Source organism: Dendropsophus ebraccatus, chromosome 10 (genome assembly GCF_027789765.1).
Source record: "Dendropsophus ebraccatus isolate aDenEbr1 chromosome 10, aDenEbr1.pat, whole genome shotgun sequence".
NCBI lineage: Eukaryota > Metazoa > Chordata > Amphibia > Anura > Hylidae > Dendropsophus > Dendropsophus ebraccatus.
In genome coordinates, this window is record NC_091463.1 from 101,914,100 (window position 1) to 101,930,834 (window position 16,735).

The 16,735-nt window shown below is 42.5% G+C and overlaps 1 protein-coding gene across 4 annotated transcripts in view; it reads right to left on the reverse strand.

Moving 5' to 3' along the window:
• Nucleotides 1-16,735, reverse strand: part of DACH2 (dachshund family transcription factor 2) — a 311,864-nt gene that overhangs the window by 282,106 nt on the left and 13,023 nt on the right. For all 4 annotated transcript variants that reach the window (XM_069985711.1, XM_069985709.1, XM_069985710.1 and 1 more), the window contains exon 3: nt 11,994-12,074. In XM_069985711.1, coding sequence (XP_069841812.1) covers nt 11,994-12,004 — 11 coding nt within the window. In that variant the 5' untranslated portion in view covers nt 12,005-12,074. The remainder of the gene's footprint in view (nt 1-11,993; nt 12,075-16,735) is intronic.

The window sequence follows — 16,735 nt, forward strand, 5'->3', positions numbered from 1 at the left end:
CATTTGTGTGCATCCATTTTGATCCGTTTTTTCCAGTGAATTCCATTATAAAAAAAACTGATCAAAACGGACCCATTATTTTAACGGACACAAAAGTAGTGTCAGCTACGTTTTTGTGTCCGTCAAAAAAAAAAAAAACGGATCAGTTTTTATAATGGAAGTCAATAGAAAAACCGATCAAAAAGTATGCACACAAATGCATCCGTTTTTTGCAAAAAACGGACTGCAAAAACGCAGTGTGAACCTAGCCTTCTTGGAACCCATCAATGCTTTCAGATTACTGTTGGACGGTTATCAGAGACAATCCTATGTGTGAATACACGTGTAAATGCACTAAGAAGCCATTAAATTAGGAGCGACATTCCAGAGGTCAATAAACATAATTAATTTGTAACAATTCTTGGATCTGCCTGTAAATTGTAGTTGATTTCAGATAGAACTAAGTTTCCTATGGATAGATTTCAGGAGTTTATGAACAGTGACCGCGCTTCCTTATGATGCAGAAGTAATAAATATGTCGGCTATTATACTGGATTCTACAATTCACAAAACAGTAACATGAGAACTCTCCCATATCATAGAAACTAGAGACAATTCACATTTGATATTTGAATTCAGCGCAGAAAAATCATTAAGAAATGGAGAATTTTATTTCTGAACCAAACAACTTTTGAACATTTGTTGGCCAGTGTAATCGTTCCACGTAAATGCAGCATGAGATTGTCCAATTTTCCACGGCAGCAGAGGTGAGTGGGGCACAGCGATGGGATCTGGGTGGGGACCCTGAGATGCAAAGTTTTCCAGCACTGCAGGAGTTAACTCCCTCTTATACACTGGACTGAGTTACATTCCTAATATTTCTGAATTTATGATTTCTAATCTGTTTGGAAATGACAGAGTTAAAAGTTCCCAAATCTACAGGAAGGTATAGCAGCAATTGCGTCAGTTAGTGACCCGATGCATTATAACCCTTATAATATCCCCCATCAGGTCAAAGATCAAGAGTCAAACCTCAGTGGGTAGAAATTCATTGTATAATGTGGGAGCCAAGGGTGTATGTATACGGCGCTCCCTCTACCCTCATACATGCATGTATACGGCGCACCCTCTACCCTCATACATGCATGTATACGGCGCTCCCTCTACCCTCATACATGCTACGGCGCTTCCTCTACCCTCATACATGCATGTATACGGCGCTTCCTCTACCCTCATACATGCATGTATACCGCCCTCCCTCTACCCTCATGCATGCATGTATACGGCCCTCCCTCTACCCTCATACGTGCATATATACGGACCTCCCTCTACCCTCATGCATGTAAACGGCCCTCCCTCTACCCTTATACGTGCATGTATACGGCCCTCCCTCTACCCTCATACATGCATGTATACGGCCCTCCCTCTACCCTCATACATGCATGTATACAGCCCTCCCTCTACCCTCATACATGCATGTATACGGTTCTCCCTCTACCCTCATACATGCATGTATACAGCCCTCCGGTATCCAGCGCTACAAAAAAATGGCCACTTTCAGAGACAGCCCCACTCTCGTCTCCAGTTTGGGTGGGGCTTTGTAACTCTATTCCATTGAAGTGAATGAAGCTTAACCCTATCCTGCATGATGGCGCAACTGTACGTCCTCATGTGGGTGGGGGAGTCCAGAGGGGGATCACACGGCGATACAAGGAGGAGCGATCCCTGCATCTGGAGTCGGCCGGGGTCTGCGCTGATCCCTACTCTGCATTCTATTGTCTTTGGCTGCAGCAGCTGAAAGCAATATAATGCCTATGTCATGGATCTATGCAGCATTACTATACTGCATAGATCTCTATGAGAGATCAGTGTACTTATACTAGAAGTCACCCAAGGGGAATAACCCTAACCCCAGGGGGGAATAGCCCTAACCCCAGGGGGGAATAGCCCTAACCCCAGGGGGGAATAGCCCTAACCCCAGGGGGGAATAACCCTAACCCCAGGGGGGAATAGCCCTAACCCCAGGGGGGAATAACCCTAACCCCAGGGGGGAATAACCCTAACCCCAGGGGGGAATAGCCCTAAACCCAGGGGGGAATAGCCCTAAACCCAGGAGGAGTAACCCTAACCCCAGGGGGAATAACCCTAACCCCAGGGGGGAATAGCCCTAACCCCAGGGGGGAATAGCCCTAACCCCAGGGGGAATAACCCTAACCCCAGGGGGGGAATAACCTTAACCCCAGGGGGGGAATAACCTTAACCCCAGGGGGAATAACCCTAACCCCAGGGGGAATAACCCTAACCCCAGGGGGGAATAACCCTAACCCCAGGGGGGGAATAACCTTAACCCCAGGGGGGGAATAACCTTAACCCCAGGGGGAATAACCCTAACCCCAGGGGGAATAACCCTAACCCCAGGGGGGAATAACCCTAACCCCAGGGGGGAATAGCCCTAACCCCAGGGGGGAATAGCCCTAACCGAGGGGGGCTTCTACTATAAGTGTAAAAAAAAAAATGTTTTAATATTAATAAAAAGCCCCCTCCCCTAATAAAAGTTTAAATCACCCCCTTTCCCCATTTTATCAATAAAAAGTAAATAAATAAACATGTTTGCTATCACCGCGCGCGTAATCGCCCAAAATATTAATTAATCACATTACTGATCTCGCACGGTAAATGGCGTAAGCGCAAAAAAATTCCAAAGTGCAAAATTGAGCATTTTTTGGTCACATTAAATCCAGAAAAATTGGAATAAAAAGGGATCAAAAAGTCGAATATGTGCAATCAGGGTACCAATAGAAAGAACACATCAAGGCGCAAAAAATTACACCTGACACAGCCCCATAGACCTAAGGATAAAAGCGTTATAAGCCTGGGAATGGAGCGATTTTAAAGGAACATTAATTTATTATAAAGGTTTTAATTTTTTAAAAGCCATCAAATAAAATAAAAGTTACACAAGTTACATATCGTAATCGTAACGACTTGAGGAACATATATCACACGTCAGTTTTACCCTAGGGCAAACGCCGTAAATACAAATACTCCCAAAATTTAAAAAATGCAGGGTTTTTTTCCAATTTTATCACACATTACAATTAGTGGCGCAAAAAATAGGCGGCAAAAACAAAAGCGCAAAAAAAAAATTTAGTCCGTCCTGAAGGGGTTAATTGCAAAACACACCTGCGCTGGAGACAAGAGTCATGCTGTCTCTGGAAGAGAGTGGCCAAGTTTTTGGAGCACTAGATAACCCCTTTAAAGGGATTATCCAGCGCTACAAAAGCATGGCCACTTTTCCCCACTACTGTTGTCTCCAGTTCAGGTGCAGTTTGCAATTAAGCTCCATTTACTTCAATGGAACTGAGTTTCAAAACCCCACCCAAACTGGAGACAACAGTAGGGGAAAAAATTGGCCATGTTTTTGTAGCGCTGGATAACATCTTTAAGTCCCTCCTTGTATTCCTAGACTGTAATAGGAATTGTGTTATTAAGTTTGTTTATATACAGTGTATAATATAATAGTCATATACTTTAATGAAAGAACTTACTGACCCTTACTGAGTCCTTCACAGAATGCACAGCTTAGTGAACTAATTATATAGGGTGGAACTATGTCAGAGCCTGGCTTTGTGTTATCCAGCCCTGAAGGGGTTAATACAAGTTGAATATAATCCACTATTTCAGTTAAAGTGTCACTGTCGTTATAACTTTCAAAATTTAAATCATTCTGTAGAACATAGTTGAACTTATCAGAAATCCAGGTCCAGTCTCCTGAAGGCAGCTATATAACAGCTGTACTTACTGTATCCAGGTCCAGTCTCCTGAAGGCTGCTATATAACAGCGATACTTACTGTATCCAGGTCCAGTCTCCTGAAGGCAGCTATATAACAGCTATACTTACTGTATCCAGGTACATTCTCCTGAAGGCAGCTATATAACAGCTATACTTACTGTATCCAGGTCCAGTATCCTGAAGGCAGCTATATAACAGCTATACTTACTGTATCCAGGCCCAGTCTCCTGAAGGCAGCTATATAACAGCTATACTTACTGTATCCAGGTCCAGTCTCCTGAAGGCTGCTATATAACAGCTGTACTTACTGTATCCAGGTCCAATCTCCTGAAGGCAGCTATACTTACTGTATCCAGGTCCAATCTCCTGAAGGCTGCTCTATAACAGCTATACTTACTCTATCCAGGTTCAGTCTCCTGAAGGCAGCTATATAACAGCTATACTTGCTGTATCCAGGTCCAATCTCCTGAAGGCAGCTATATAACAGCTATACTTACTATATCCAGGTTCAGTCTCCTGAAGGCAGCTAAATAACAGCTATACTTATTGTATCCAGGTCCAGTCTCCTGAAGGCTGCTATATAACAGCTATACTTACTGTATCCAGGTCCAGTCTCTTGAAGGCAGTTATATAACAGCTATACTTACTGTATCCAGGTCCAGTCTCTTGAAGGCAGTTATATAACAGCTATACTTACTGTATCCAGGTCCAGTCTCCTGAAGGCTGCTATATAACAGCTGTACTTACTGTATCCAGGTCCAATCTCCTGAAGGCAGCTATATAACAGCTATACTTACTGTATCCAGGTCCAATCTCCTGAAGGCTGCTATATAACAGCTATACTTACTGTATCCAGGTCCAGTCTCCGGAAGTCAGCTATATTACAGCCATACTTACTGTATCCAGGTTCAGTCTCCTATATAACAGCTATACTTACTGTATCCAGGTTCAGTCTCCTATATAACAGCTATATAACAGCTATACTTACTGTATCCAGGTTCAGTCTCCTATATAACAGCTATACTTACTGTATCCAGGTTCAGTCTCCTATATAACAGCTATACTTACTGTATCCACGTCCAGTCTCCTGAAGGCAGCTATATAACAGCTATACTTACTGTATCCAGGTTCAGTCTCCTATATAACAGCTATACTTACTGTATCCACGTCCAGTCTCCTGAAGGCAGATTTTTAGACTTGTGCTGGTGAGGGGACTAAACACAGAAATCCTGGCTAGTAAGGAGAGTCATGGCAAAATGCTTCCATCAGTCACATGACTGCCTTTTCTTTGTGAGTACCCTGATGGCCTGGAAAACAGTGGACTTCCATGTTTTTGTTTATAATTCTTTTTGATATGTTCTTATGTACTTCCGTCTATGTATTTCACTACCTGATATATTGTGCACCTCCCCTTCCTTTGACATGTCCTCAACCTGATGAAGTGAGGCTAAGCGTGAAAACGTTTCTTTAGAGGCACACCTGCATTTATCCACCTTCTCCCTTCCATGCTGAGCGTCCCACGACTTCAATAAAGATTATGTTTGACCCCGATCGGTGAGTGCCACTTCTATGTCTTCCAGTACTCATAACTACTATAATACTGCCCCCTACATACAGGGATATAACTACTATAATACTGCCCCCTATATAAAGAAATATAACTACTATAATACTGCTCCTATATACAGGAATATACTGCTATAATACTGCTCCCTATATACAGGAATATAACTACTATAATACTGCTCCTATATACAGGAATATAACTACTATAATACTGCTCCTATATACAGGAATATAACTACTATAATACTGCTCCCTATATACAGGAATATAACTACTATAATACTGCTCCTATATACAGGAATATAACTACTATAATACTGCTCCTATATACAGGAATATAACTGCTATAATACTGCTCCTATATACAGGAATATAACTACTATAATACTGCTCCTATATACAGGAATATACCTACTATAATACTGCTCCTATATACAGGAATATAACTACTATAATACTGCCCTCTATATACAGGGATATAACTACTATAATACTGCTCCCTATAATACAGGAATATAACTACTATAATACTGCTCCTATATACAGGAATATAACTACTATAATACTGCTCCTATATACAGGAATATAACTGCTATAATACTGCTCCTATATACAGGAATATAACTACTATAATACTGCTCCTATATACAGGAATATAACTACTATAATACTGCTCCTATATACAGGAATATAACTAATATAATACTGCTCCTATATACAGGGATATAACTACTATAATACTGCTCCTATATACAGGAATATACTACTATAATACTGCTCCCTATATACAGGAATATAACTACTATAATACTGCTCCTATATACAGGAATATAACTACTATAATACTGCTCCTATATACAGGGATATAACTACTATAATACTGCTCCTATATACAAGAATATAACTACTATAATACTGCTCCTATATACAGGGATATACTACTATAATACTGCTCCTATATACAGGGATATAACTACTATAATACTGCTCATTATATACAGGAATATAACTACTATAATACTGCTCCTATATACAGGAATATAACTACTATAATACTGCTCCTATATACAGGAATATAACTACTATAATACTGCTCCTATATACAGGAATATAAGTACTATAATACTGCTCCTATATACAGGGATATAACTACTATAATACTGCTCCTATATACAGGAATATAAGTACTATAATGCTGCTCCTATATACAGGAATATAACTACTATAAACTCTCACCATACAGTAAATTTTGTCCCATCAATTCCAGGAGAAAAAAGTAACAAAAAGTAGCATATATGCAAGCAGGGCACCGAAAGAAAGAACAGCGCAAAAAATCATGGCACAAAAACTGACCCCTCACACAACCCCATAGACCAAAAAAGCATTACAATCATGGTCACAGAGTAATTTTAAACACATTTAGTTTTTTTAAAAAGGTTGAAATTTTTTAAAAGCAGTCAGATAAAATAAAAGTTATCCAAGTTACATATCGTTGTAATCGTACTGACTTAAGGAACATAGAAAACACGTAAGTTTTATCATAGAGTAAATGGTGTAAACACGAAACCACCTGAACTGAAGACAAACAGCTTTTTTTTCAATTTCACAGCGCAAATAATTTTTTTCTGGTTTTGCAACATATTGTTTGGAAAAATTAAGTCTGTCATTGCAAAGTACAATTTGTTTCACAAAAAATGAGGGTTCATGTGGGTCTGTAGGTGACAAAATACAAGCACTATGGCCTATTAAACCTGAGAAGGAAAAAAAAAAAATTAGCCCTGTCCTGAATTCAATAAAATCTTTCAGATCAACTGGTGCCAGAGTGCCAGAGAATAGTCATTTACTTATATTCAAAAATCTTCTTCAGTACTTATCAGCTGCTGTATGTCCTGCATGAAGTGGTGTATTCTTTCCAGTGTGACACACTGCTCTCTGCTGCCAACTCTGCAGGACATACAACAGCTGATAAGTACTGGAAGACTTGAGATTTTTTTTTTTTATTGAAGTAAATTACAAATCTCTGTCCCTTTCTGGCACCAGTTTAAAGGTTTTTTTTCCTGAACTACCCCATTAAGAAAGAAGTTTTTACATCCAATAGAGAAGGAAGTGAGGGCGATACCGATATTTCTCTGCTGTGTCCACATCCAATCCAATTGGATCAGAAGTGGTAATGTTTCCATATATTCTGCCTTCTCGCAGTTGTCAGTGCAGCAGGTGGCGGCTGGCTCAAGGTCCGGAATAATCGCTTTGTCCGTTTTTGATAAACTTCTATCTCTGTCCAGAGAACTATAATTAAAAGGAGGATAAAACTCTAGAACGTTCCATGAAGTTTTTGAGTTTTGGTAGCCATGGAGCAGGGGACAGCATATTGTGACATCTAAATAGAGACAAATCGCCCTGATCTCCACGGCTGCAGCCGTCATTCATTTCACTTACAGTCACTTTGGGGCTTGTGCATCACCCTGTGTATGACAGCCATCTGATAGAAGAACATCACTAGATACTTCATCAACTTGTTGCATCATATGCCCCTACTACACCTACTATAGGTGTGCAACATACACAGGAAGCAGAGCAGAGCAGTATCAATATCACTATGTTCATGACATGTATAATACTCCAGAGCTGCACTCACTATTCTGCTGGTGTCACTGTGCTCTGATGGAAGGGAGGGGGTTAACGCACTCTCCTGGGCTCGGTGTGGGGTCTCTTCTCTCTTTGCCTCCTTAACAAAGATTGGAGCAGAAGATGTATTCCTTCTCTTCAAACCGCTGTTCACTGCCTGTTGTTAGGACAGTTCTGTCTCTAGTAACAGCTAGATCAGGACAGAACACAGGATGAGCGTGTGGAACGTAGCACCTGCTCTGTGCTGGAGAGTGTGTGTGGGACCTGCAACCTGTATCTGTTCTCCTGAGGGTCTGCCCTGTCCCTGGAAGGTAAATCAAGGTTTTTAAGAATATTTTGAAATGATCCTCACTTTGCTTAGGGGGAGATACAGATATGTCCCCAGATATAGACTCTATTGGTAAATCTCCTGTTCTCCCCCCTCATACACCCCCTTCTGTCTGATGGTAATATCTCATTTCTGGCAGAACTCTGCCTGACAGCCATGGCAGCCGCCACGTCTCACCGACTCTCACCTCGGCTGTAGATATTAAAATGGAAGTTCTGAGTCCCAACATCTGTGTCTCGATTGAGAGCGAGTGAGAAATGAAATGCGCGGCATTAATGGGCGCCTGGTGCGGAATCAATAAATAACGTATCATGGCTGATTGTAACGGAATGATTTGATAATTCTTATTGTCAGCCATGATAAATAATCAGCTCATTTATACTCCATTAAATTAATTACAGCCTCGCTGCTGAGCCATCCATCAGCCAGGAAGGAACGCGGGACATCTGGATCTTCTGCCATATTAGTGATGGAGGCGGACGACGGGATTTGCTGGGATCGACTGTCACTCATCTGTGTAAACGCTACATTCAGGAGTCGCCTTCTAAAATTTTGTACAATAAAACATTCTGAATTAGGAGGGTGGTATAGCGGCAGCACAGGGTGTCACAGGAGAGGAGTGTGCTGATCTTGTGTAAAAGGAGCAGGGTCTATAAGCAACACAGAGCACTTAAAGGGGAACTCCAGCAAAAATATTTTTTTCCAGATCAACTGGTGCCAGAGATTTGTAATTTCCATTTTTTTTTTAAATCTCCAGTCTTCCAGTACTTATCAGCTGCTACATGTCCTGCAGGAAGTGGTGTATTCTCTCCAGTCTGACACAGTGCTCTCTGCTGCCACCTCTGTCCATGTCAGAGCAGCAGCAAATCCCCATAGAAAACCTCTTCTGCTCAGGACAGTTCCTGACATGGACAGAGGTGGCAGCAGAGAGCACTGTGTCACACTGCAGAGAATACACCACTTCATGCAGGACATACAGCTGCTGATAAGTACTGGATGAGTGGAGATTTTTAAATAGAACTAAATTACAAGTCTGTCACTTTCTGACAGCAGTTGATTTGAAAGATCCCCCCCCCTCGCTGGAGTACCCCTTTAAGGGGTTATCCGAGATTGAAAGAAAAACAGCGCCACCCCTGTCCTCAGGTTGTGTGTGGTATTATAATCCATCTCTATTAACTTCAATGGAATTGAGCTTCAGAAACCAAACCTAAACTAAAGACAAGGGTGGTGTTTTACTAAGTCTGAATAACCCCTTTAAGGAAGTCTAACCTTTTTTGGGGAGGTCACAGATAAGCGTTGCTTAGTAGAAGAAAACAGGGATCAAGCAGCACAAACTATCACAGCTACCTATCCCTCGGGTGTGAAAGGGCCAGGGTCTGTCGGGAGCACAGAGTCCTTGTGGAGGGTCACAGATTATGGGTTGCACATTGTAAGGAGTGGGGACACCAGCAGCACAGAGTATATCAGCAGATGGTTGTGGTGATCTTGTGAGAGGTCACAGATTGAGAATAAGGCCGGGTTCACACTACATTTTTGCAATCCTGTTTTTTTCATCCATTTTTTGCAAAGAACGGATGCATCTGTGTACATCCGTTTTAATCAGTTTTTTTCATGTGATCCGACTTCCATTATAAAAAAAAAGGATCAATACAGATCATTTTTTTTATCTGACACAAAATGAAGTTGACTATGTTTTTGGGTCCGTTAAAAAAAAAAAGAAAACAGATCCATTTTAATCCTTTTTTTTTTTAAATCGAAGTCAATGGAAAAACAGATCAAACCGGATGCACACAAATGCCTCAATTTTTCCATCTGTTTTTTGATAAAAAAAAAAGGAGATGGAAAAAAAAAAACGGATTGCAAAAGCGTAGTGTGAACCCGGCCTTACATAGCAGGTTTGCCAGCTGCACAGAGTATTTTAGGGGGTAAGTGTGCTGACTTTGTGGGAATTACAATATATTCACCATTAATAAGGTATGGGTCAGCGCTGCTCCTGATCCTAGGAAACATCATATAGAATAATATAGATCTAGAACATATTTAGGAGTTTTGAGCATCATATCAGAAAGGAGGTAAAGAAATATTCTTTTGGGAAAGTGGATTGTAGGAAATGTGAAGAGGCCTTGACCTGTGCATGGCACCACCCAGTGGTAACTTCTTGTACTGCACCCTGTACCTTCAGCTATTTTTCACCTTTATAAAAGGTACAGGGTGCAGTACAAGAAGTGTGAACCCAGCCTCAGGGTGGAGGAGAGATGATGATATTTAGAGGGGTCTCCCTGGTCACCTCTGGTTATAGTAACATCTGACACAATGCTGCTGCTCTCCTGCTCCTCTGCGTCCATGCTCAGCGTCATGATTTATTACCGTCCTCCACAGGGATGCTCTCACCCATGATAACCATGATTACATGCAGTTCCTTAAAAGCCAATCTAGTAAACATAGTAAGATGTGAGGCCATGTGAGATGATTCATTGCACAGATACCCATGGACATGACTCCTATAGTTTGCCACCAATCTCATTGTACCACACCAGTAGTTGAGTTGGGGTATTCCCATTGACCTGTAGGGCTCACCTAGGTAAATATTTTTGTAAATAAATTCATTGAGGAAACTTGTCTCCTTCTCCTGATATGCCGCTCTTTTCCTCCCATTGTTGACAGCTCATGGCAGTCTAGGTTATTAACAACCACTCATACACATACATAGATATATGTGTTTGTGTATATATATATATATATATATATATATATATATATATATATACACATTAAAGCTGTAAATACACCAACCAGACCACTGATGTTAGAGCAGAGTGGTGGTCTGTAACTGCTGCAACTTACAAATATATTTTTGCTTTAAATCCTGACCATTTTGCAAGATCTCTGCTTTCTGACTAATTAGAACCATTGGTTAATGTTTCATTACACAATCATTGAAGAGGTATTTTATGCCTGTAAAAAAGTTGATATACTGCTGCTTATCCCATCTCCACTTCCAATATGGACTTATCAGCCAATCACTGATGGAGACAGGTCAGCACAGCGGCCAGTGATTGGCAGTGATCACTGCCCAGACAACTCCATCTCAGAAGTATGGTTGGTTTAGCAGGAGGGGTTGCAGTACCATGTTTAATATGTTCTCCACCAGGGCAGCAGCACATCAAAAGTTTTACAGGGCGGGAATATCCCTTTAAGACCCTCTTGGAATTTGATGTCAAGTAGAGAGTATAGGGCAGGTGCAGGAGCTGAGTGCACTCCATACACAGCCAGTAGCATTGGCTATCTGAATCTGACACCCACCAGCGATCATAGATTTCAGAGCAAAATCCGCTGCAGATCCAGTGTCAGTACATCCCTATGAGAACACATATTACATAGTATGTAAGTTAACCCCCCCGGTGGCCCCAGCATACATCACCTCCTCCCCGCTCCGGCTTGCTTGCAGGACATCCCACTCAGCCAATCAGTGGCTAAGGCAGGGCAGCGCACTGATTGGCTGAGTGGGACCAGCAGACGACGGGAACCCCCCAAGCAAGCCGGAGCGGGGAGCAGGTCGCCGGGGGTTTAACTTACATGTCAATCCTGTTGCCAGTATGTATTCTCATAGGGATGCACTGACACTGGATCTGCAGCGGATTTAGCTAAAAGGAAGTATTAAAAATTCCCATTTATCATATAAAAATACATTGTGGACTTACCTGTCATACATGTGTGACGGGCCTGTGATACAACTGTGATACACCCCTATCGTGCTCAGCTTCTGTCTTCACATGACCCCTCTATGGAAGAACAGAGGGAGAGTATCACCAATTCTCTTTGATGCAGTAATACCTGGCAGCAAGGCATCTGATTTGCATTTATGTCCTTAACATATGTTCAGTATCCAGATGAGAGCGGGTAAACAGAATCCCAATTCTCCAGTGTCATCTGTTATCGAACCAGCTCCATAGTTTAACCCTCCATGTCCCTTTGCTACTCCACATCTGTGTCATATCAGATACATGGATAATAGGAATAGGAGCAATAGGAAGAGAACAGAAGAAATAAGAAGTTTAGTCCATTCCCTGCTCCTCATCCTATGGTCAGAGTTACGTCTGCGGTTCACTTCTGACGCCCACGGCAGCCTATTATTTGATGTTAATTTACTTAACCTGTGCATGGCAAAGACGAAGGGAAGGAGGATCAGTTCTGCTGGCCATACACATTAGACTTGTCAATTTTGTTGAGGCCAGCTGATCATCCAATGTGTATTGTGGCCTACTCCTGTCCCCAACATAAAATGTATTACCAGCTGATAATACCAGAACCAATCTCAGTACAGGTATACAGCACATATGTACAGCACCAAAGCCAAGCCCAAAACATATATGCAGCAGCATGACCAAGCTCAAAACAGACATACAGAATCAAAACTAACTTCAATAAGAATATACAGCACCAGAAAAAATCTCAGATATACAGATATAAAGCACCAGAACCAAGCTCAGTACAGATATACAGACCCAGACCAAAGCTCAGTACAGATACACAGCACCAGAACCAAGATCAGTACAGATTTACAGCACCAAAACCAAGCTCAGGACAAATATACCACTCCAGAACTGACCTCAGTACAAATATACAGCACCATGACTAAGCTAAGTGGAGATATACAGCAACAGAATACCAGAACCATGCTCAGTACATATATACAGCCCCAGACCAAAGGTCAGTACACATACACAGCAACAGAACCAAGTTTAGTACATATTTACAGCACCACAAACAAGCTTAGCACATATATACAGCACCAGAACCAAACTCGGCACATATATACAGCACCAGAACTGACCTCAGTACAGCATTATGGCTAAGTTAAGTGCAGATATACAGCAGCCAAACCAAGCTCAGTACATATACACAGCACCAGGACAAAACACAGAAAATCCAGTATATACAGCACCAGAACCAAGCTCAGTGTATATATATATATATATATATATATATATACACACACAACACCAAAACCATGCTCAGTACAGATATACAGTACCAGTACAAGTTCAGTGCAGATATATAGCACCAGAACCAAACTCAGTAGATATATATAGCACCAGACACAAGCTCAGTGCAGATATGCAACACCAGAACCAAGCTCAGCGCATATATACATCATTAGAACCAAGCTTGATATAGATATACAGCACCAGAACCAAGCTTACTGTGGATATACAGCATCAGAACCAAGCTTAGTACAGATAGGCCGCACCAGTCCTAAGCTAAGTACAGATAAGCTGCACCAATACCAAGCTACCAAGTTCAGTACAGATACACAACACCAGAATCAACATCAGTATAGATGTACAGTATGGCCCCAAATCCAAGCTCAGTGCAGATATACAGTACCAGAACCAAGCTCAGTGCAGCTATACAGCACCAGAACCAAGCTCCCAACATGTATATGCAGTGGAGCGGTGATGTGGCACTGGTGGTGTTAGGTGCACTGCCGGGTCAGCTGGAACGGTGGTGTGGTAGCTGAGTGGGTCTAGGGTCACTGGGGCACTTGTCACAGTAGCCTGGAGTGGTATAGGCCCCACCCCGGACAGCTTGGTGGTCTGCCTGCACGAAAAATTTAACCCAAGTGTTGATGAGTGTAGGTGCGGGTGCACAAGAATAGGCCAGAGTCCAACACCTTGAAAAATGGAACAGTTTACTGGCAAAATCTTAGTGCAATACAGCTGTGCTTGGCAACAATACAGTTCAGTATAATACAGAACTTGAAGTTGCTCAGGTTCTTGCAGTTGAGGTAGAGACAAAGGTGCTTGAAATAGAAGGTTGAGGAGAGAAGAGAGGAGAGGTGGTGTCTGAAGGGCAGAGGACAGAGGATAGGACAGAACTGGAGGGAAAGCACCTGCACCTGGGAGTGGAGGAGACAATACATGTGACATAAAACAGTTAACCCTTTGTCTCCTTCCACTGTGCATAAGAACAGACAACTCAGTGACACCTAGTGGGGGAAAACACTAACTGCAGTTAGTGTAAACCAGAGGGACTTACCTTACTCAGGTGCAATAAAGACTTAGGGGCCCGTACCGGGTCACTAAATGTACAGCAGCAGAACAAAGCTCAGTGTATATGTACAGCACTGTAACCAAGCTCAGTACAGCTATACAATATACAGCAGTGGAACCAACCTCAGTGTATATACAGCACCAGAACCAAACTCAGTACAGATATAACATATAGAGGAACATAAAGGGAACTAAAAGCAAGCTCTCACCCCACCAATAGAATAGTGAGTGCAGCTCTGGGGTATAATACAGGATGTAACTCAGGATCAGTAATGTAATCTATGTACACAGTGACCCCACCAGCAGAATAGTGAGTGCAGCTCTGGAGTATAATACAGGATGTAACTCAGGATCAGTAATGTAATGTATGTACATAGTGACCCCACCAGCAGAATAGTGAGTGCAGCTCTGGAGTATAATACAGGATGTAACTCAGGATCAGTAATGTAATGTATCTACAGTGACCCCACCAGCAGGATAGTGAGTGCAGCTCTGGGGTATAATACAGGATGTAACTCAGGATCAGTAATGTTATGTATCTTCAGTGACCCCACCAGCAGAATAGTGAGTGCAGCTCTGGGGTAATACAGGATGTAACTCAGGATCAGTAATGTTATGTATGTACACAGTGACTACAAATGTGATGATGACTATGTTGTTGCTGTAAAATTTTAGAAGCATCTTGTCTTCATGTTTTATGACTTCTCTTGCTTAAACCATCAAAATAAACATGGCTGCCCGCCTGGTGATGTCTAACTTATCAGTGTTCTGAGCAGCTTTAACTTTGTCTTTTGTATTTGTCCTTCAAACTCCTGACCCTTTGCTGCCTGCCCTGACCCATGGCCAACCTGAGCCCATCATCCTGCTGACCGCACCATCACCCTCATCTACCTGCCCCGGCCCTGACCCATGTGATCTCACCTCATCCTCAGCATCAGACAGGCCACTAAACAAAGCCAGAGAAGAAGATGCAGTAAACAGGCCAGGGCTTCATTAAAGGGCCACTCCGATCTCCTGTATACACTGGCCTGCAGTATTTCCCCCCCCCCCCAACCCTGGTGTTTTTTCTGTTTATTCTATGTGCCCTATTACATGGAAATACAATTGTGCGAAAAATTGCTACATCATTATATCTTTCTGTGTGTACGGAGGCAACGATCAAACGACTAACGAAAATTTGTTCGTATGTCATTAATCGCATCTTTTGAGCACTAAATCATAGTTAATTGTTCGCTAGAGTATGAGTATACAAACAATCGCATTTATGATGGTAAGTAACGACTATCGTCCTGTGTATCATGGCGAAGGATTTCAGGTCGTTCCCAGAAGAGCTTGTTTTCAATCGTTTATCATTAATCGGTGAATATGAGAAATGGCTTCATCTAATAGGGCCCTGACACCCTTCATCTAATAGGGCCCTGACACCCTTCATCTAATAGGGCCCTGACACCCTTCATCTAATAGGGCCCTGACACCCTTCATCTAATAGGGCCCTTACACCCTTCATCTAATAGGGCGCTGACCCCCTTCATCTAATAGGGCCCTGACACCCTTCATCTAATAGGGCCCTGACACCCTTCATCTAATAGAGCCCTGACACCTTTCATCTAATAGGGCCCTGACACCCTTCATCTAATAGGGCCCTTACACCCTTCATCTAATAGAGCCCTGACACCCTTCATCTAATAGGGCCCTGACACCCTTCATCTAATAGGGCCCTGACACCCTTCATCTAATAGGGCCCTGACACCCTTCATCTAATAGGGCCCTGACACCCTTCATCTAATAGGGCCCTGACACCCTTCATCTAATAGGGCCCTGACACCCTTCATCTAATAGGGCCCTGACCCCCTTCATCTAATAGGGCCCTGACACCCTTCATCTAATAGGGCCCTGACACCCTTCATCTAATAGGGCCCTGACACCCTTCATCTAATAGGGCCCTGACACCCTTCATCTAATAGAGCCCTGACACCTTTCATCTAATAGGGCCCTGACACCCTTCATTTAATAGGGCCCTGACACCCTTCATCTAATAGGGCGCTGACACCCTTCATCTAATAGGGCGCTGACACCCTTCATCTAATAGGGCCCTGACACCCTTCATCTAATAGGGCCCTGACACCCTTCATCTAATAGGGCCCTGACACCCTTCATCTAATAGGGCCCTGACACCCTTCATCTAATAGGGCCCTGACACCCTTTATCTAATAGGGCCCTGACACCCTTCATCTAATAGGGCCCTTACACCCTTCATCTAATAGAGCCCTGACACCTTTCATCTAATAGGGCCCTGACACCCTTCATCTAATAGGGCCCTGACACCCTTCATCTAATAGAGCCCTGACACCCTTCATCTAATAGGGCCCTGACACCCTTCATCTAATAGG